This window comes from Enoplosus armatus, chromosome 18 (assembly GCF_043641665.1).
Source record: "Enoplosus armatus isolate fEnoArm2 chromosome 18, fEnoArm2.hap1, whole genome shotgun sequence".
NCBI classification, from domain to species: Eukaryota; Metazoa; Chordata; class Actinopteri; order Centrarchiformes; family Enoplosidae; genus Enoplosus; species Enoplosus armatus.
In genome coordinates, this window is record NC_092197.1 from 101,258 (window position 1) to 123,549 (window position 22,292).

Consider the following 22,292-nt stretch of genomic DNA (forward strand, 5'->3'; position numbering starts at 1 on the left):
ACTAATAAATATACCAAATACACACAACGCCATGCAGAGCTGACCATCTGGCAACACTCAAAGGACAAGTTAGCAACAAGTTAGCAGCAACTTAGCCAATAATAACAATGATAATAATGAAATTACGTATTTTGTAGATTAGAAGTGTTCAAGTCTCACTTTTCAGAAGGCTTTGAGACTGAATGTGAAGCTAAACAGCAGATTCTTATTTCAGTTGGTGAAATATAATTAAGAACCGTGTTTCCAGGTGTTTGCTTCCACGCTGGCATGCACAGGGAGTCCTGAAGTCTACAGGCCTCTAGTCAAAGTCAAGTGCACTTCACCTGTACATGTTCTGTAAACGACACTGCTGTCATTCATATACATTAAAAACTCTGCAGTCTGGTTATTAAATGTACAATAGTTTCCCTACAATACATATATATAATCTAGAGTGTCTGCATGAATGTTTGGTTTTTGTCATGTTTGGATTTTGTCATGTGGCGTCGCTGGTTGAGAAGCTCATCATGTAAAGGGAAGGCTTCAAGTCTGGAGGAAGTGGTGAGTGATATTTTAACATTGAGGGAAAAGTGAAAAACGTCTGATGACTCTGTTGTACTGATAAATTAATGTTGTTGGAAATAAACATATTGAATTTATCAAGACAAAAAATAAACCTGGAGGAAGAGTTTTAGAAAATAAATATGACTAACAAAAGCTGGTTCTCTCTGACATTGATTTAGCTTGAGAGTTTACAGTAATATACTTTAAATATTTACAAAATACTAAAACTGTACTTTAAACTCACACTGAGGTTTTCTTCACAATAAAAGCAGATGGACAATTTGCAAATGTTTAATGTTTATTTCCACAGACTTAAATTTCATCTTATCGTTTTCAGTTTATCAAAATATTAATGTCAATATAAAACAGTGAATCAGAGGTGACATTTACACACATGATGGATCAATAAATGCAAATAGTATCATATTTTCAGTATACATTAGCTCTGATTCCACGCCAGATATGAACATTTAATAAAAACTGAAAATAAATATAAATTTCATCCTGATTCTCAACATGGACTGAAAATACAAGAAAAAGATTATATTTATCTTTAAAAGTAAAAGACAGCAAGTGTGTTCGAAATCGCTTACTAACATACTGCGTACTACATACTTAAGCATGTACTGCATACTGCGTACTAAATGAGCAATTAAGTATGCCATTACCAGCCTACTGTTCACTCTAAAGTTCTCAACAATAAATCTTCTCTGTATCATGTGACTATCGATCACATGACTACCGATGAGTTTCACACTCATCATTCATAATTATTCAGTCTGAAGAAACGCAATGCATCTTGGGACAGTTGACTTTATCCAGTAAAAATCTGGTCACATACTCAGAGTCTAGAATGTTACATCATTCTTTGTATGAATCATATGTTAGTATGCAATTTCGAACACATTCATTTGGTCAAAATAACAGGACATTCTATCCAAATTCAATTCAAAATAAAAGCCATTGGGAATGCACAATACTAATCTAATGAGGTCTTTCATAATAAAAGCCTTTCACGCAAATTAAATATAGACCTCCTCATGAATTTCAAAATAAATTACATTTGGTTGCAGCCTTCAAAATAAAAGCCAGAGGGAACAGGCAATCTTTCCTGCTGTCATCTTCAAAATAAAAGTTTTCAACAGACAATATTAGTACTTCTTCATAATGAAAGCACTAAAACTACAGCTTCAGGTTAAGACTTTTAAAATAAGAGCAGGCAAGAATAATCAATATATTTCCTTAATTCATTACAGGTCTTAAAATATGATCACATTAATTTTATATTCTCAATTAATATTTGATAACAACAACAATTCACAAATAGTTTCTATATGTACTATGTCATTATTATTATATTAAATTAAAATAAATAAATAAAAATATATGAAATGAATAAATTAATGATAATTTTCAAAAATACCAACAATAAAATAAAAAACAGATGATTGGAGGAGGTCAATCTACTGTGACAGGTTGCTGAGGCTCCGATTGGTGGCCAGAAAATTACCCATGAAGTTCGGCACCTGCAGGCCCGTCATTATGGTGATACCACCACACCAAACCTGCAACACAATTTTACTACTGTTAGTACTGCCAAATGATGAGGATGAGTACTGCACTGCAAAGTACTGCCTCAAATATTACAGGAGGACAGACAAACAGCGAAACTCACAGGTCACAGGTCCGGAGAAGGTTTGATTAAAGTCATAAATAAGGTCTAAAACTCCACAAGTGTACAGAAAACAATCTAATTATGGGTTTGTTTGTTTTTTTGTTTTTTTCCTCTCATTTTCTCCATTTGTTTCTTATTTTCTTTGGTTGTGTTGGATTTTATAAATTGCCCAGATGTGTTTAGGTATCCAGTGATGTGAGTGTTAGTGAGTATTCACAGTTTAAAATGTTTATTTACTGCCGGCTCTTTATGTCCTGCCTATTAATATGCTGATGGACTGAGTTTGGTGGTTTACCTACGTACTCTAAAATGGACATTTTGGTGTCATAGTGGCATTTTACCTCTCTTCACTGTGATCAGTTGTTTCATTGAAAATTACACTGGTGTCGTGTTTCTTTTAGAATAAAACATTTTTCAGTTTTCTCATCCTTAAGAGCACATTTTCACTGTTAACATCTCTTTTCTTTGTGGGAATTCAACCTGAGCTCTCCCTTCTGACAACAAGCTACTAATGATGATGAAATGAAAGATGATAGGGTGACCTGATAGCAGTCTGGGTCAAGCTGCTGTCCTAGGTCAAGCATTGAAATCTTATGGGTCTGGAAGAAATTGCATTTCGGTCCGGTTTCGGACCAGAGTCCACCTGTTGAGTATGTGGGGGTCCCGTAGTTCCTGACTTTCACCGAGGCAGCAGAGTTAGGGTTAGTTAACACTCACTCGGGAGAAGGTGATGTCACATACTTCTGTGCACCAATCAGGATTTAGCAACATTTGAATCAAAATCGGATGACAGTTGGAGGATTGTTTGTTTACGTTGCCGAGCCACTGTCAATCAAATCAAACGCAATCCCGATGAAGCTGAAGATTAATTTAAGCGTTTTTCAATGTTAAATTCCTAATAAATAAATAAGAACTTACAAACTTTACCTTAGATTGTTGTTTATTTAATCATGAATGCTTAATGTTTGCGACAAAAACTCCATATATGTTTTAAAGAAAACACGAGTCAGGTCTGGATGATGTTCATGATTCATGTTTTTTCAGGTCCAGTGTTGATTCTTTTCAATATTTAACCAAAAAGACATCAATATTTACTGAAAAAAGTGTTTCTAGGAAAGGATTTATGGTCAGGAGACGATACTGAAGGAAAACTTATGAAACATGTCTGCTGTTAATATTTGACTAAAATGTCCAATAAAGAAAAAATACAGTGCATCCGGAAAGTATTCACGGCGCTTCACTTTTTCCACATTTTGTTATGTTACACCCTTATTCCAAAATGGATTAAATTAATTTTTTTCCGCAAAATTCTACACACAACACCCCATAATGACAATGTGAAAAAAGTTTTTTTGAAATTTTTGCAAATTTATTAAAAATAAAAAACTAAGAAATCACATGTACATAAGTATTCACAGCCTTTGCCATGAAGCTCAAAATTGAGCTCAGGTGCATCCTGTTTCCACTGATCATCCTTGAGATGTTTCTGCAGCTTAATTGGAGTCCACCTGTGGTAAATTCAGTTGATTGGACATGATTTGGAAAGGCACACACCTGTCTATATAAGGTCCCACAGTTGACAGTGCATGTCAGAGCACAAACCAAGCATGAAGTCAAAGGAATTGTCTGTAGACCTCCGAGACAGGATTGTCTCGAGGCACAAATCTGGGTAAGGTTACAGAAAGATTTCTGCTGCTTTGAAGGTCCCAATGAGCACAGTGGCCTCCATCATCCGTAAGTGGAAGAAGTTCAGAACCACCAGGACTCTTCCTAGAGCTGGCCGGCCATCTAAACTGAGTAATCGGGGGAGAAGGGCCTTAGTCAGGGAGGTGACCAAGAACCCGATGGTCACTCTGTCAGAGCTCCAGAGTTCCTCTGTGGAGAGAGGAGAACCTTCCAGAAGGACAACCATCTCTGCAGCAATCCACCAATCAGGCCTGTATGGTAGAGTGGCCAGACGGAAGCCACTCCTTAGTAAAAGGCACATAGCAGCCCGCCTGGAGTTTGCCAAAAGGCACCTGAAGGACTCTCAGACCATGAGAAACAAAATTCTCTGGTCTGATGAGACAAAGATTGAACTCTTTGATGTGAATGCCAGGCGTCACGTTTGGAGGAAACCAGGCACCGCTCATCACCAGGCCAATACCATCCCTACAGTGAAGCATGGTGGTGGCAGCATCATGCTGTGGGGATGTTTTTCAGCGGCAGGAACTGGGAGACTAGTCAGGATAGAGGGAAAGATGAATGCAGCAAAGTACAGAGACATCCTGGATGAAAACCTGCTCCAGAGCGCTCTTGACCTCAGACTGGGGCGACGGTTTATCTTTCAGCAGGACAACGACCCTAAGCACACAGCCAAGATATCAAAGGAGTGGCTTCAGGACAACTCTGTGAATGTCCTTGAGTGGCCCAGCCAGAGCCCAGACTTGAATCCGATTGAACATCTCTGGAGAGATCTGAAAATGGCTGTGCACCGACGCTTCCCATCCAACCTGATGGAGCTTGAGAGGTGCTGCAAAGAGGAATGGGTGAAACTGCCCAAAGATAGGTGTGCCAAGCTTGTGGCATCATATTCAAAAAGACTTGAGGCTGTAATTGCTGCCAAAGGTGCATCAACAAAGTATTGAGCAAAGGCTGTGAATACTTATGTACATGTGATTTCTCAGGTTTTTTATTTTTAATAAATTTGCAAAAATCTCAAATAAACTTTTTTCACGTTGTCATTATGGGGTGTTGTGTGTAGAATTTTGAGGAAAAAAATGAATTTAATCCATTTTGGTATAAGGCTGCAACATAACAAAATGTGGAAAAAGTGAAGCGCTGTGAATACTTTCCGGATGCACTGTAAATGTCCTAATTAAGTTTGATTAAAAAAGGGATTTTATGTTTGAAAATCTTGTTCACACAGTTTGAAGAGCAGTAGCCAGATGTTATTATTAGATCGAGTCTTAGTAGTATTAGATGTAGTATTACTGCAGTGTGGTGTAGTACTGACAGTGAAGGCAGAGTAGATGTAGTATTAGATGGAGTATTACTGCAGTGTGGCGCAGTGCTGACAGTGAAGGCGGGGTAGATGTAGTATTAGATGTAGTATAACTGCAGTGTGGCGTAGTGCTGACAGTGAAGGCGGAGGAGATGTAGTATTAGATGTAGTATAACTGCAGTGTGGCGTAGTGCTGACAGTGAAGGCGGAGTAGATGTAGTATTAGATGTAGTATAACTGCAGTGTGGTGTAGTACTGACAGTGAAGGCAGGGACGAGCGGCTGGCTGAACTTTGTTTTGAAGGAGTGAAGAAGACGAAGCCGATCGACGTCGATGAATGATAAATCACCTGAAACACAAAGAGAGAAACACCATCTGAATCTGAAGACTCAAACAGACAGAAAGCAACACAAAACAAGGAGGGGTGAAACTTTCTGAAGGAAACTGAAGTGTGATCACTGATGCTGAACACTGTAAATGCTGTAAACTGATTCAAATAACTGTAAATGTTAAATGTTTGTTGTGAAATGTGTGTGGAAGTTGTGTCAGTTAATGCAGTCAAAGAAGTTGAAGTGTGAAAGTTGATCCAGCTTAAATGTGTATATTTTTATTTTCTATTTCTTATTTTTTATATTTTGTACATACTTTTATTTCTAAATTTATGCTACTTTCTACTCTTGAATGGGAGCACCGGTACTGTATAATTTCCCCCCAGGGATCAATAAAGTATTTCTGATTCTGATTCTGATTCTTCACCCTCCACTGGGCGGGTCGCTGAAACTCCTGCAGAAGTAGAGATACTGACCCTCAGATGCCAACCATTCTATGTTCCCAGGGAATTTGAATCTTTTATCTTGATAGCTAATGATGGACTTCCGTAAGAGTCATGTGGACATCTATCTTTAGTCAGAAATGGTCAGGATCACCATCAGACGGAGCAATACAAATTCTTGGGTGTAACAATCTCCTTTTCTTTAAAATGAGAAGTCAACACTACAACAGTGCTGAAGAAAACCCAGCAAAGACTTTTCTTTTTATGACAGCTGAAAAGATTTTCCATATCACAGGAAGGTATGATGCAATTTTATCATTCTGGGATGGAGAGCATCCTCACCTTTGGAATAACTGGAAACACCTCAGCACAAGACAGGAAACTTCTTGGCAAAATGGCCCGGAGCTACCATCCCTGATCTACATCATTAGACTTCAGAAAAAGGGACAAAATATTCTTCATGATTCCTCTCCCTGCTAACCATCACCAGCAGTCTGTGTAATAAAAGTGATATTTAAGGTAAAACTCGGTTAAACTGTCAGCTGTAGAGTAAGAGATTAAAGTATATAGCTGAAATGTTAGTTAATCTCTAAACTATGAAAGGAACTGAAGTTTATGTGAAGCACTGAAAGTTGCTGAATCATCAGCTGAAGCGTTAGAGATTAAAGCAATTGAACTGTCATTGTAAGAGCATGAGATGAAAATATAAACATTTTCATTCAACTGTAACTGAAATCAGTGGAAGAAAAAGTTATTTGTATGTGTGCTTGTTGAAGTGTCAGTATGTGAGCAGTGACAGCAGTTGAAATGTAATCTTGAACATTTGAACTATCAGCTGAGAACTGAAAGTCAATTGAAGAGTCAGCTGAAAGCATTTGAATTATCAGCTGAAGCGTCACTTGTGAAAACATATGACACCAGTTGAAGCCTTGTAGGAAGATGCACTGAAAGTAGAGAGATGAACATTGATATGCCAGTGAAACTGTAAATAATGAAAGTAATCAAAATTTCAGTTAAAGCCCTTGAGCATGTTAAAGACATAAAGAATAAAAATAGTTTGACAGTCATCAGTTGACTTGTAACAGGTGAAAGCAGCAGAGGTGTTTAAAAACAAGATACCAAAAAAATCACATGACATCACAAAATGTAGTTTTACAATGCATAAATATAAACAGATACATATATCACAGAAAAATAAAAACAATGACGTAAAATCTTTTTGGTACCGTTGTCGAAGTCGCAGTAGATTCCAATTCGCTGAGGCAGCGGCCAATCCAGCACCTTCGCTCGGTTGTTGTGTTTCGCAGCCAGCGAGCTCTGCAGCCATTGGCTGGCATGGAGACACCATGAACCAGCGCTCTTCCCTAATTGGTCGAAGCGGCCCAGGCATGCCCGGTAGGCCACGCCCACACTTAATGACTTCCAGTCAGCCAGGGGGCGGAGCTCCCAGTAGTGACAGCCACCAATCATCTCCTGGTCACCTAGGAGACAGAAGAAGAAAAAATATATCTAAAAAAAGTAGAAAACCTCTGATTTTATACTGTGAAGATAAATATTTAAATCATTTGAAAATTGTTAAAATTAGATACCATAATATTTACAAAATAAAAGCCAGAGGGAACAGGCAAAGCTATTTCCTGTTGCAAACTTCAAAATAAAAGTCTGCCATTCAAATTAAACAATGAGTGTTCCTGTTATATATGTCACAATAAAAGCCAGTGCTAACAGACAAAGGTAAAATAAAAGCACTTTAACTAAAATTTTGGCTTCAAGTTATGACTTTCAAAATAAAAAACGGCAAGAATAATTAATAATGAATGTAAAATAATTTAAGGTGTTTGGTTTAATAACGTGTTTTATATTTTCAATTAATATTTGATTATGACAACAATTAAAAAATATTTTCTTTAATAGAGTATTTACCGTATTGAATTAGAATTAATACAAAATATAAAAGATACTATACTTTAATTTTAAAAGACATAATTTACATATCCAATATTCATTGCCATTAGTTGTAGGATCAGTACGAGGTATTACTGTATTAGTACTCAGTGTGAAGTACCCAGCACTGTGTACGACTCTCCAGCGAATCGGTCACGTCCAGCTCGACTTGCTGCTGTCTTATTGGGTGAAGGTGTGGCGCTTCTGCTGCCAATGAAATTAAAAATAAAAAACATGTCAAAAGTGAAAGAGTTAAAACCCATTTAACCTCTCAGGGAATAAAAGTGGAAAAACAAGGTGAAACAGCCAATGAGGTTGTGCCAAAGCGATGATGCAGAAAAATGTGAATAAAACAACACAAAATATAACTTTACATTGATTTAAAAGACATATATGCATAAAACTGTAGTATTGTACTAAAACAGTAGACAGTCTTACATAAAAATACGTTTTTATTAGAATAAATACAACAGCTGCTCTTAAAATCAATGATTTTTAGTTAGTTAGACTTTTAGTCAAAACAGTTTTACTTTATATAAAGGTAACAGTAGGAAACAGGATTTTTTTTGTTTGAAGACATATCAAAAACAAAATAATAAAAACAAAATATACAGTTTTACCAACTTCAATAAAAACATGATACAATCTGGAGATTTTATTAAATACTGTAAAATAAACGCTGATGTGTCAGCAATGATGTAAACAGTGATGTGATTGGCTGCATGAAGCGAGAAATGGTTGATGACAAAAGTGATTGGTGACACAGTGGTTGCTAGGCAACCAGTCAGCGATGACAGTTTCTACCTGAGTGTGTCGGAGAGGACGCAATATGGAGACTGCAGAGGGACAAAAAGGTCAAAACACAAACAGCAGCAGAGAAACAACTGAAGATTAAAACAAAAAAAAAATGTTATTAAATAAATCTGAATTTAGTCAGCAGTGAAGGAAAGATGTATTTTAAATAATTTTACCTAATTAACCCTTTCAGTCCCAGCGGACCAATCGGTCTATCTCGCTGTCTATCAACAGATCAATAGTCCACCACTCATAAATCTGAGTCTGAACATTAAGTCCTTCCTATGCTCTCAGTAACTGATTTACTAAATCAGGTTGCACCATTAAAACTTAAGAAATGTCTCAGCTAGTTAAGACTTTAGTAATGTGGAAATTGGTTGCAAGGACACATCTGTAGCGCTGTCCAATCAGAAGCAATCAGCTATATAAACAGGAAGTCACTGTAGTATCACAAGCTAGCATAACTTCAAAAACTACAGTTTTAAGAGGCCAAATGATCAACTTTACTGTCAATCCTTTGTTTTATTTTTATCTGCATTCATGCAGTCAGTTAGCTAATTCCGTTAACTAACAGTATGTATGAGTTCCACCTGCAGTTAGTGGCTGTAAATACTTAGTAACAACTAATCTCTACATCAGAACTAGTTAAATAAAATTATTGATGATGAAACTGAACTCAGCTCAGCCATTGACGCCGACTGTCGCTCCTTATGAGCAGAATAAGACATCATGATTGGTCATCACCGTCCTTCTGTTACTATGGTGATCCAAACAATGTGAGCGTCACAGTTTGGTTGTTTCTCATTCATAGGATTGGAAAGATATTATTATCATTGGTTATGAAGCTTTCATCAACACCTTTAATCTCTTTACTTTGACTAACTGTTGGCACAATAATACTGGCACTTGGTAATGATGCAGTTCTAAGACCACAGTTTGTGTCAGTTTCACCAAAAACCTCAGATTTCAATGATTAGTTGTTCTGTAATCAGTTGTCATATGTGACACCTTCACAATTATAACTCATGCATTTTCTAACATTTTCTTCTCTGCAAATTTAAATTCTACATGAATATAATCCATCGTAAATCTCTACCGCAGATATTCAGTCCTTGTTACGCGTCCATGTTTGAAGCTAATTAGAGACTTTGAGAGACAATCAGCCTTTTGTGAGAGGAAATAAGGAACTTAAAATCTAACTTATGATTAAAATCTACTCAGATATATACTCATGTACTTAGTCATTAAGTTGTTTGTAGTGTTTTATACTTTATACTTTAAGACTGGAGGACAATATGTTCCAGTTTCTTATCTCTCTTATGGGTGCAAATTAACTGTCGAGCTAATCCCGACACATTTACTTGATGTTGTTAATATCAATACTGAATAATTTGCTTTGTCCCATACAAATAAACAAACAATAAAGACAGACTTATAGTGTCCATTTGACTCCACTTCATTCAACTATATCAAGATTTTCAAGAAAGTCTTTCATGTTCTTCAGACTTCTCTGCAGAATCTCATCTTTTAATAAATGCTGAAAAGACAAAATGTCTTTATTTCTCAAAAACTATTCACACACTTCATGGTACTAAAACTGAAACTGTACAATTTTATAAATATCTGGGAATTTGGCTCAACAGCAGTCTGACTTTCAAACCTCAACTGGCTGAGAAAACAAAGATAAAAATGTTTCTTATCAGAATCAAGTTTGTGTCTTGAGATAAATGATTGTACAGTCAACCATCATGTCTGTTTATTCTCAGGCTGCGCGCTCGACGTTAACAAAACTTGATCCACTTTACCTTTGTGTTTCATTACAGGGGATAAACATCATCCTCATCTCTGTGAACTACATGAAACAGTCTATTTATAAAGGACTCCTGCAGAAGCTGCCTCAGCATCACTTCTCTTCTCACATTTAAAACCACTGCTCAGCAGAGCAGATCTCAGGTCTGTTGAACTCTAGTTACCCCGGAGGTAAATACTGAACCAGGACAGACTTCCTTCCACCACTGTCCACCTTATAAATGGAAGGAACGGCAGAAGATTTTAAAACTTGAATGTCTCATCCCACTGGCTGATTTTATTTGTGATTATCTCTGATGCTGTTTGTGCTTGAGTTTGTCTGGTTTGTTTGTTTTCTGTCTGAATGACCTGATTAAATAAAGGTTGGGTCAAAAACACAGTTTCTAGACTTCTGAGACTGAAAGGGTTAATAAAGATAGATAAACAATCCCACCACAAGGTCCATTTAGTAGCTGTTCTGAAGCTTTTGATTGTATCACATGATCTTCCTCAAGTGATCAAAAGCTCCAGAACAACAATTAAGATGATCTGTTAACAACTACAGCTCCCATGATTCTCAGCAGTAGCTTTGACATAAAAACCTGATGACACATTTTCTTACCTGCTTTTATTCTCCTTTCCTCTCAGTCGGGGGTCGTGACCTTTGATCCCCTGAGGCTCCCAGGTCACCGTGTCGCCCTGAACCTTCAGCTCGGCGTGGGCCGTTGCCGCATCAAACCCAAAATTATAAGCTGGAATGAAAACAATAAAAAGAAGAATTATTATAATGTCATAAGTGATTCCAGTTTTCTCTTCTTCGATCTCCTTTTTCAGAATAAAAAATCATATCTTATTGAATTTTTCCTCAACAGTCACAATAACTTATATAACAAACCAGAAACAAGCATTAGTATTAATTTATATCCTCACATGTACTGGAACTGTTTTAATAATGTAAATGTATGTATTTAGTAATATTACAGTTATGTAGATCCATGAACCATGAAGATTATAATGTTCAGTTGGTGTTCAGACTGTTTTAGAGACGTGTTGATTCAACTGTACGATCTTTTTTTTAAACTGTAACAGGTGTTTTGATTATTTTGTCATTTATATAAATGTGGGTGGACTAAATAACAGAAACACCTTTCAACAGCAGCACAAATCACAGTATTAGACTGGAAACTGAGTGTATATGTACACATACCCCCGCCTTGAAAAGAGGACTTTAGCTTTACTTCTGTTTAACTTCACATTTTTTATTACATAGTGAGTGACACCTCTTTCCTTTACACCCATCTTTATTCTGTCAGTCTCACACTCATGAACAAAAAACAGTGTCCACTCACTCACTCATTCACTCATTCACGTATTCATTCATGTGTTCACCTCTGGTTTCCATGGCGACAGGCTCAGAGAACTCGCCAACAGCTGCTTTGTTTCTCGCTCGAACTCGAACAACAATGAACCGAGAATCAAACTTCAGACCTGAAACAGAAAAACAGATTTCACATTTAAAATAATGAAACACATAAAAGTCCATTTATATCTCATAAAACACTAATTTCTGTTAATTTATTTCTCACCTGTGATGTGACCTCTGACCTGTGATGTGACCTCTGACCTGTGATGTGTCCTCTAACCTCTCACCTGAGACAGTGACGTGTGTCTCGCTGATGTCGTGGATTTTTTCCCAGCATGCCTCTCCTGCAGCTCTCAGCGAGCTGTCGCGGTTTGTTTTTCGGTATTCGAGTTCATAGCGTTCCATTCGTCCACTGTCACCATCTCGATCGGCCTCACCGGCCTTTCGCCAGGCAACCATGATGGTGTTGTCACGGACAACGCAGCTGGAGATGTCGATCTCTGGAGCTCTGGGAACTGCCAGAACAAGTCAAACATACTGTACACAAGATGAAAAAACAAACAACAAGCAAACAAAACAGACAAAAGAAGAGGTGTGACTCACCTGGCAGGAAGTGAAGTTGTTGAAGCCCCGCCCTCTCTGTGCTGAAGTCGACGGTAAATTGCGACATGTTCTCCGACACCAAAGGATGAGTTGTCAGCCGGAACGCTGGCGCCATGGTTACCCTGGCAACAAGAGGGGGCGGGGTTTGGGCAAGGGCACGGTCACAAATGTCACATGGTCGCATATGTTAAAGGGGCGTGGTTTACATGGAGTCATTTCAGAGCTGTGATTCATTAAAATTCTGAACTTTGATTTGTTAGTTCAATGCTTGAGAAGAAATTGACGTAAATATAAAATGGAATTTAATAAAATCTTAAACATAAAAAACAACTTCAACAGCATTGAATCTAAATTAAATAAAAGCAACAAACAAATAAATAAAACATTAAAATATGAAGACAACTGAACAATGACAGTAAACAGAATGAATGTAAACACAAACTCAGAAACTTGAGATGACAAAATGTGTCTTTTAATAAACATAATTTACATAAATAAACAACTAAATGCAAACATTAAGTCATGATCATATTAAAATCATATTTTCTTTACCTTTCTTTAATTTGTTTTGCAGCCTGCAAAAGAAAACAGATAAAAGAAACCTTAAATATTTATTATTAAAGTCATTTCTAATTTTAAAAAAGTTGTAAATTGAAAAGTTTTTCATGAGAAAATGAGATGTTTCTTTAAAGATTTTATTTCTTCATCCTCCTCCCATCCTACCTTTAGGAATTCTTCTTCGTTGGTGATCGTCAGTGTTTGATTTGCAAACTCGAGCAGTTCTTCACAAGACAGCAGAGCAAACTTTCCCTCCGACAGCTGCTTCTGAAAAATCACAAACAATTCTGAAAAATGTGTCAAAATACTTTAAATGAACGTTCAGAGAAGAGAGGACAACATGAAGCAGCTGTGTCGTTCCTTCACAGGGTTGGATACAATCCCCAGCTCCTCCTGTTGTCAAAGTGTCCCGGCGGTCAGACCGGCAGCTTGCATGGTAGCTTGCTGCCATCAGTGTGAGTGTGAATTCATTTTTTTGTGGATAAAAGTGGCAACAAGAGGAGAGAAAATCAAACAAACTGGGACTTTAATGGAAAAATATTTGACAAAATGAATAAAATAACATTTAGATTACTTTTAATAAAAAATTGTCAAAGAGTATGTGGGATTAAAGGCATGCAGTAATTATTCTATGTAAATAAGGAATGTTTGTTATTAACTTTGTTAACTTATGTGAGGAAAACCATACAATTACAATATTTTTAAAATATCACAAAAAAAAGATTTTGTCAGAAATACATAACAAAAGAAGAACATTTAAAGGAAAGTCATTAAAGTTTCAGAAGGAAAGAAAGATCACTGAGTGGGAAAACAAAATGAAAGTAAAGAAATATAATGAATTTACCTGAAGCTCGGCCTCTTTCCTCAGCTTCTCCTCTTTAATGACACCATGAAGCTCCGCCCCTTTCTCCTCCAGGGCGGAGCTAAGCTGCTCAAGTTCCGCCTCCAGTTCTGCCATCACCTTACATGACTCCTCCTGATTGGACAGACAACGTTTATGTTAGTTATTTTTACTTCGACTAGATCTCTAAGCCCCTCCCTCTGCTCCCTCTCAGCCAATCATCTGCTGACCTGCAGTCCTATCAGTGTGTTGTCGACTGTTTCCAGGAAATTTTGGAGCTCCTCGTTCTTATTGGCTAATGTGCTGATGATCCTGCGAAGAGCTTCCTGTTTAACACACAAACACACTTTTTATTAAAAATGTAAAAAAAAAATTCAGTTTCTGTTATTTGACTTGGGATGTAACGGATGCAGTAGTTTAACAGTGCAGTAGTTTTACAGTGTACCAGATGCAGTAGTTTTACAAGTGCAATGGTTTTCCACTACAGTGGTTTTACATTGCTGTAGTTTTACAGTGTAACTGGTGCAGTGGTTTAAGTGTAATTGTTTTACAGTGTAACCGATGCAGTGCGTAAAACTCTGCACTGTAAAATTACTGCACTGTAAAACTACAGCATAGTAAAAGTACTGCATCTGTTACACTCTAAACCTACACTCATCTCAGCAGGAAGTAGTAATATGAATTACAATTTAAAACTGTAAAATATTTTAAAATGATTTAAAATGTAAAAATGAAGAGAGAGAATCAGCCTCATGTCTCTCTCTCATTCATTGTCTGTGTTGCTTCCCCACTCTCCTGTTTTATTCAGCTTCAGTATTCAGCTAACCCTAACCCGTTACACTGTAAAAACACTGCACTGTAAAACTACCACACTTTTAAACCACTGCACTGTAAAACATCATCTGTTACACTGTAATACTACAGTGTAGAATCATTTAATCCGCTTAATTTTCTGTGTAAACTGTTTCCTTCTCATTTATGCTCATCATGTGTACTGCAGTACAGTATAATGATGTTAGTCCCGTAGAGTACTATTAGTACTTCTTAGACTGACAGACAGAGAGAGAAACAAACACAAACAGAGCCCCCAGCCAGAAACCATGACCATGTACAGACTCAGTAAAATATATATGTACTTTTCGAACAGCAAGAGAGAGAGAGAGACCAGGAAAAGAGATCATATTTCTCCTGTATTAGCTTCGCTGCACTGGCTCCCTGTAAAATCTAGAATCGAGTTTAAAATCCTTCTCCTGACCTACAAAGCTCTTACTGGTCAGGCACCATCATATCTTAAAGAGCTCATAGTACCCTATTACCCCACTAGAGCACTGCGCTCCCAGAGTGCAGGGTTGCTTGTGGTTCCTAGAGTCTCCAAAAACAGAACAGGAGCCAGAGCCTTCAGCTATCAAGCTCCTCTCCTGTGGAATCGGCTCCCAGTTTGGGTCCGGGAGGCAGACACACTCTCTACTTTTAAGAGTAGGCTTAAAACTTTGCTTTTTGATGAGGCTTATAGTTAAGGGCTGGCTCAGGCCTGCCTGGACCAGCCCCTAGTTATGCTGCTATAGGCCTAGACTGCTGGGGGACTTCCCATGATGCACTGAGCTTTCCTCCTCTCCCTCTCCATCTTTGCACATTCATCACCCTCCAATGCATGCTACTAACTTTATATCTTCCTGGAGTTTCTTTGTGCTTTGTTGTCTCGCAGGTTCCTGTGGATCGTGGTCCTGGTACGCCTGGGTGCTGCTGCCATGGGCCTGCTTGACTCTCATCACTACAGTTATTATGTTTAGTCGTAGGTCTGTTACTATTAATGCTGTTATTGCTATTATTAATCTCTGCTATTATTACAGATGTAACTACTATTATCAGTCATAATTCCATTATTATTATAATTACAGCTGCTATGGCTACTGCTAGTGCTGCCATACATCTCTGCCTGTCTGCCTGTCTGCCTGTGTCTCTACGTCTATCTCTCTCTGCCACTGTCTCCAAAGTGCTTGCTCATGGTGGGAACTGTTGGTCTCTGTAATGACATTATAAATTCAATTCAATTCAATTCAATTTTATTTATATAGCGCCAAATCACAACAAAGTCATCTCATGACACTTTACAAAATAGAGCAGGTCTAGACCGACTCTTTATAATGTTATTACAGAGACCCAACAGTTCCCACCATGAGCAAGCACTTTGGTGACAGTGGCAAGGAAAAACGTCCTTTTAAGAGGCAGAAACCTCGAGCAGAACCAGACTCTAGGTGGGCGGTCATCTGCTTTGACCGGTTGGGTTTGAGAGAGAGAGAGAGAGAGAGAAGGGGGGAGAGACAGACAGACAGACAGAAAGAGACAGAAAGAGAGAGATAGACGTAGAGACACAGATAGACAGACAGACAGACAGACAGGCAGAGATGTATGGCAGCACTAGCAGTAGAAATAGCAGCTATAGTTATAATAATACTGGAAATATGACTGATAATAGTAGTTACAGCTGTAATACTAGCTGAGATTAATAATAGCAGCTTTAATAGTAACAGAACTACGACTAAACATAATAACTGTAGTGATGAGAGTCAGGCAGGCCCATGGCGGCAGCACCCAGGCATACCAGGACCACGATCCACGGCAACCTGCGAGACGACAAAGTACAAAGAAACTCCGGGGAAGAAATAAAGTTAGTAACATGCATTGGACTGTGATGAATGCGCAAAGATGAAGAGGGAGAGGAGGAAAGCTCAGTGCATCATGGGAAGTCTCCCCAGCAGTGTAGGCCTATAGCAGCATAACTAGGGGGCTGGTCCAGGCAGGCCTGAGCCAGCCCTTAACTATAAGCCTCATCAAAAAGCAAAGTTTTAAGCCTACTCTTAAAAGTAGAGAGTGTGTCTGCCTCGCGGACCCAAACTGGGAGCCGATTCCACAGGGTCCTTATTGGGACAGCCTGATAATAAGGAATTGCAATAATCCAGCCGAGACGTAACAAATGCATGGACTAATTTTTCTGCATCTGTTTGAGACAGGATCTTCCTGATTTTTGCAATGTTACGGAGGTGAAAGAAGGCAGTCCTTGAAGTTTGTTTTACGTGGGAGTTAAAGGACATGTCCTGATCAAAGACAACTCCGAGATTCCTCACAGTGGCGCTGGAGGCCAGGGCAATGCCATCTAGGGTAACAATATCCTTAGATACTGTGTTTCTGAGGTGTTCAGGGCCGAGAACAATAACTTCTGTCTTGTCTGAGTTCAACATCAGATAATTACAGGTCATCCAGGTCTTTATGTCCTTAAGGCATGCTTGGAGCTTGGCTAACTGATGAGGTTCTTCTGGCTTGATCGATAAATATAGCTGGGTATCATCCGCATAGCAATGAAAATGTATGGAGTGTTTTCTAATAATATCCCCTAAAGGAAGCATATATAAGGTGAATAGTATTGGTCCAAGCACAGAACCTTGTGGAACTCCATGACTGGCTTTGGCATACATGGAGGATTCATCATTAACATGTACAAACTGAGATCGATCTGATAAATACGACTTAAACCAGCTTAGTGCAGTTCTTTTGATGCCAATTAAATGTTCCAGTCTCTGTAATAGGATATGATGGTCAATGGTGTCGAATGCAGCACTAAGATCTAACAAAACAAGTATAGAGACAAGTCCCTTGTCTGATGCAGTTAGAAGGTCATTGTGTAACTTTCACCAGTGCTGTCTCTGTGCTATGATGAACTCTGAAACCTGACTGAAAGTCCTCAAGCAACTTATTGTCATGTAGAAAGTCACACAGCTGGTTGGCGACTGCTTTCTCAAGAATCTTGGAGAGAAAGGGAAGGTTAGATATAGGTCTATAGCTGGCTAAAACCTCTGGATCTAGAGTGGGCTTTTTAAGAAGAGGTTTAATTATAGCTACTTTAAAGGACTGTGGTACGTAGCCTGTTAATAAAGACAGATTGATCATGTCTAGAAAAGAAGTGCTGACTAAAGGTAAAACCTCTTTGAGCAGCCAGGTTGGGATGGGGTCTAAGAGACAAGTTGATGGCTTAGACGAAGAGATGGTTTCAGTAATTTGGTGAAGGTCAATGGGAGAAAAGCAATCTAAATATACATCAGGTTTTACAGCTATTTCTGAGATGCCTGTGTTTGAAGGTAAGGTACTACCTGAAGACAGGAGGTGATCAATTCTGTCTCTAATAGTTAGAATTTTATCATTAAAGAAGCTCATGAAGTCATTACTGCTGAGGGTTATAGGAATACATGGCTCCATAGAGCTGTGACTCTCTGTCAGCCTGGCTACAGTGCTGAAGAGAAACCTGGGGTTGTTCTTGTTCTCTTCTATTAATGTTGAGTAATAGGCTGCTCTGGCTTTACAGAGGGCCTTCCTATAAGTTCTAAGACTATCTTGCCAAATTAAACGTGATTCCTCCAGTTTGGTGGAGCGCCATTTCCTTTCAAGTTTCTGCACTGTTTGCTTTAATTTGCAGGTTTGGGTGTTATACCATGGAGCCGACTTTCTTTGTTTTATTATCTTCTTTTTAAGAGGGGCAATAGAGTCGAGTGTCAATCGCATTGAGCCTGCAGCACTGTCAACAAGATTGTCCATTTGAGAGGGACGAAGGTTAGCATAGGAGTCCTCAGTTGTATTGAGACGTGGCATTGAATTTAATGCCGATGGAATCACTTCCTTAAATTTAGCTACAGCACTATCAGATAGATATCTGGTGTAAGCTTTTTTGCCTAATGGCGTGTAGTCCAGTAATAGGAATTCAGAAGTTATTAAATAATGGTCCGATAACAAAGGATTCTGTGGAAAGACAGTTAGATGTTCAATTTCAAGTCCATATGTCAGAACCAGGTCGAGGGTGTGATTAAAACAGTGAGTGGGTTTCTGTACCCTCTGACAGAAGCCGATCGAATCCAATAAAGAGGTAAATGCAGTACCAAGGCTATCCTTATCAACGTCCATATGAATATTAAAATCCCCTACGATAATGACTTGGTCTGTTTTAAGGACTAAACCTGATAAAAACTCTGAGAATTCAGATAAGAATTCAGAGTATGGACCTGGAGCGCGATAGACTATAACGAATAAGACTGGCTTCAGTGTTTTCCAGGTTGGGAGTGAGAGACTCAAAACGAGGCTTTCAAATGAGTTATAATCCAGTTTAGGTCTAGAGTTCATCAACAGGCTTGACTCAAAGATGGCTGCAACTCCACCTCCTCGGCCGGTGCCTCGAGGGATGTGAGTATTAGTATGACTGGGCGGAGTGGATTCATTCAGGCTGACATACTCTTCATGACACAGCCAGGTTTCTGTCAGACACAGTAGATCAATATGATTCTCTGATATTAGCTCGTTTACTAATACAGCTTTAGATGACAGAGATCTGATGTTTAACAGTCCACACTTAATTTTCCTATTGTTTTGGCCTATAGCAGTGGTGGTCTTAATTTTTATTAAGTTTTTATTAATGACTCCTCTCCTGTTTAACTTTGGTTGAATTTATTTTAAGTGGTCGGGGGGCAGACACAGTCATTATGGGGTTTTGGGTGGGTAACTGCTCTAATGGAAGCGCAGAGAAGCGTGTAGGACTGCGACTCTGCCTCCTGGTCTGGATAAAGAGTCGGTCTAGACCTGCTCTATTTGTAAAGTGTCATGAGATGACTTTTGTTGTGATTTGGCGCTATATAAATAAAATTGAATTGACATAGAGAGGCAGAGAGAGAGAGTGAGAGACAGAGACAGAGAGACATAGAGAGGCAGGGAGAGAGAGTGGAAGACAGAGAGTGAGAGAGTGAGAGACAGAGACAGAGAGACATAGAGAGTGGAAGACAGAGAGTGAGAGACAGAGAGAGAAACAGAGACACAGAGAGAGGGAGAGAGACAGAGAGAGAGAGAGAGAGAGAGAGAGGTACTTATCTGTAAATCCGGACTTGACCAGAGAGAGAGAGGAGTGGTAAAGAGACTTAGAGAGTGAATGAGAGAGAGGGACTTTGACTGCTAACAGCTAGCTAGCTAGCTAATCTCTCTCTCTCTCTTTCACTCACTCTCTCTCCGACTGTCCAAGCCTTGTCTATGTGTCTCGCTCTCAGCTGACAGATCAGATATTATTGATCATCGATCAATCAGATTCTTACCTTCTGAGTATCCATCACCTGAGAGAGAGAGAAAGAGAGAGAGAGGGGGACGGAGGCACTGACAGGAAGTGAAGTCATAGATAACATTACTGCCTCACTTCCTGTCTGAAGTGTCAAAATAAGAGTAGGAAGATAAAGCAGAAGTTTATAAATATAAGTATGTCTCATCCTTTTAATTTAAATTTAATCAAATCTTTCCTCAGTGTCATACTGAATATAAATCTGATATACAATCTGCTGCCTGAGTGTCAATGTTTGCTCATGTTTAAGTTTATGATGCTTTTTATTGTTTTTCAGTTGGTGACGCGACAAACAAAGTCTGTTAACTCCACCTGCTTCGACTAAGTCCACCACCCTCCTCTGACTTTCTGTCAGCTCTGAACTGTCTGATAAACACAAACCGGTCCTGCTGAGTCAAAGGTGCAGCTGTGAGTCTCCTGGAAATCAACTCAGTTGAGTTTTTCTTCTGTAAAAAAATTATTTACATCTGATACAAATCTGTGGATTATTCAAAGAAACAGAGTCCATCACCTCCTCTGGATCGTAAAAACACAAAAATAACACATAAATCAGAACAGTCAGCCTGGACAGACTCTGATGACATGTTGCTGTTAATCAGTTGATCCTGTGGAGGCTCTGAAGGGTCAGAGCTGGGAGTTTCCCTCTGATTCAGGATTATTGATCAGACTGCAGCTGCACTGTGACTCTTTACTGCTCCTGTTTACAGCCAAGAAAGTATCTTAAGCCACTTGGTAGTTGAACCCACAGTGCTTCTATCAGATATGACTGATGTGTTACCATGACAACATAGGAGTTCATACAGTAGCTTCAATATAACGCTCAGCCAGCACAACCAGGGGCACGTTCAATCTGAAAAGTGTGCACCTTTTCATTCCGGTTCGAACATGTTTCCTTGAAACAGTACGTTTTCTCCCGTTCGGTTGGTGTGTCAGAGGTGTTACCCAATCAGTAGTGACATGCCTTATTCAAAAAGAACGTAAAGAAGCAAAGGTCTACTATATAATAATAATATCATAATCCAGCTCAGCCGTTCTCTGGATCAGAGGGACCACACATTCAATTCAGAAAATAAATTAATTTCAGAAAACAAATTTCCTTCCTTTAGATTGAGTCCAAAAATACAAGAATGTAGATTGTTTTAACAAGTAGGTTTAATGACTGATTTTTCTCAGATTCAACTGCATCAAAGGTACATTTAGCTAATTTAATCCTACGTATTCTTAAAGAGGACCTATTATGCTTTTCCTTATTTTCTGTCATATACATAATGTTACAATCTTGGATATTCCTATTAAACGTTGAGGAAATGAGGAAAACTTATGTAAAAGTAATCCCTGAGAGCCGAAAGCTCAGTCTTCAGCCTGCTCTGGACGCTCCCTTCGCTTTTCATGTCTTACTTTCGTGAGACGTATTACGTGATAAGCCTCAGGGATGGTCATCTGCTCAGTGCACAACAGTGACAACACGCCCACGAAGAAGAAGAAGAAAGAAAGAAAACAAAGCACGGCCACGAAGTAGAGGGCCGCTCACCCCCCCTTCAGTCTGTCTGAGTTGTTGGGCTGATCTGCTCAGGACGGCTCTTTACTGCTAGTCAGGTTGTTCAATGTCTCACAGAAAGAGCTTTTTCTGCTGTGAAGGAAAATAGGTAGGTAGGAGGTTGTTTCTTGATGGACAGACGGCTTTACTTGTTGCTAAAGTCTGGTTCAGTCCCCATGTCTCTATTTTCCAAGCTAAGTTACTGCTACTGTCATGCAGTCAGCCACAGTGGCTCAGTATGAAGCAGTGCGCTGTGCTCAGGGCTCAGAGGCATCTCCCTGTCCCTCTTGGGCTGCAGGGAGTCGGCCAATCAGAAGAAAGTGGGCTTTTAGGGAGGCGGGCCTTGAAGAGACAGGAGTTCAAACGGCTTGTGTCAGACAGAGGGTGAACTGAGGGGCCGCATGAAGGGCCACAATAAGATGAAGAAGGACTTATTAGATCTGTGACTCATGCAAAGCTGCTCTAGTGGAGTCTCAGAATAAAGATATATAGGTGGACATGAGCAAAATACCTCCACTTTAAGTTTTTATATAAATATAAGTATGTCTCATCCTTTTAATTTAAATTTAAATTTAATCAAATCTTTCCTCAGTGTCATACTGAATATAAATCTGATATACAATCTGCTGCCTGAGTGTCAATGTTTGCTCATGTTTAAGTTTATGATGCTTTTTATTGTTTTTCAGTTGGTGACGCGACAAACAAAGTCTGTTAACTCCACCTGCTTCGACTAAGTCCACCACCCTCC

At 38.8% G+C, this 22,292-nt stretch overlaps 1 protein-coding gene across 1 annotated transcript; it reads right to left on the reverse strand.

The window, feature by feature from the left end:
- Positions 1-1,972: 1,972 nt before the first annotated feature.
- fsd1l (fibronectin type III and SPRY domain containing 1-like) lies at positions 1,973-20,002 on the reverse strand. Its single transcript, XM_070924924.1, has 13 exons — positions 19,988-20,002; positions 14,096-14,191; positions 13,869-14,000; positions 13,190-13,291; positions 13,019-13,041; positions 12,467-12,588; positions 12,151-12,378; positions 11,890-11,988; positions 11,123-11,252; positions 8,039-8,124; positions 7,200-7,454; positions 5,462-5,550; positions 1,973-2,108 (listed from the first exon to the last, which is right to left on the reverse strand). Exons 1-13 carry the CDS (start codon positions 20,000-20,002, stop codon positions 2,007-2,009), a joined length of 1,479 nt encoding a protein of 492 aa, XP_070781025.1. The 3' UTR covers positions 1,973-2,006.
- Positions 20,003-22,292: the final 2,290 nt, after the last annotated feature.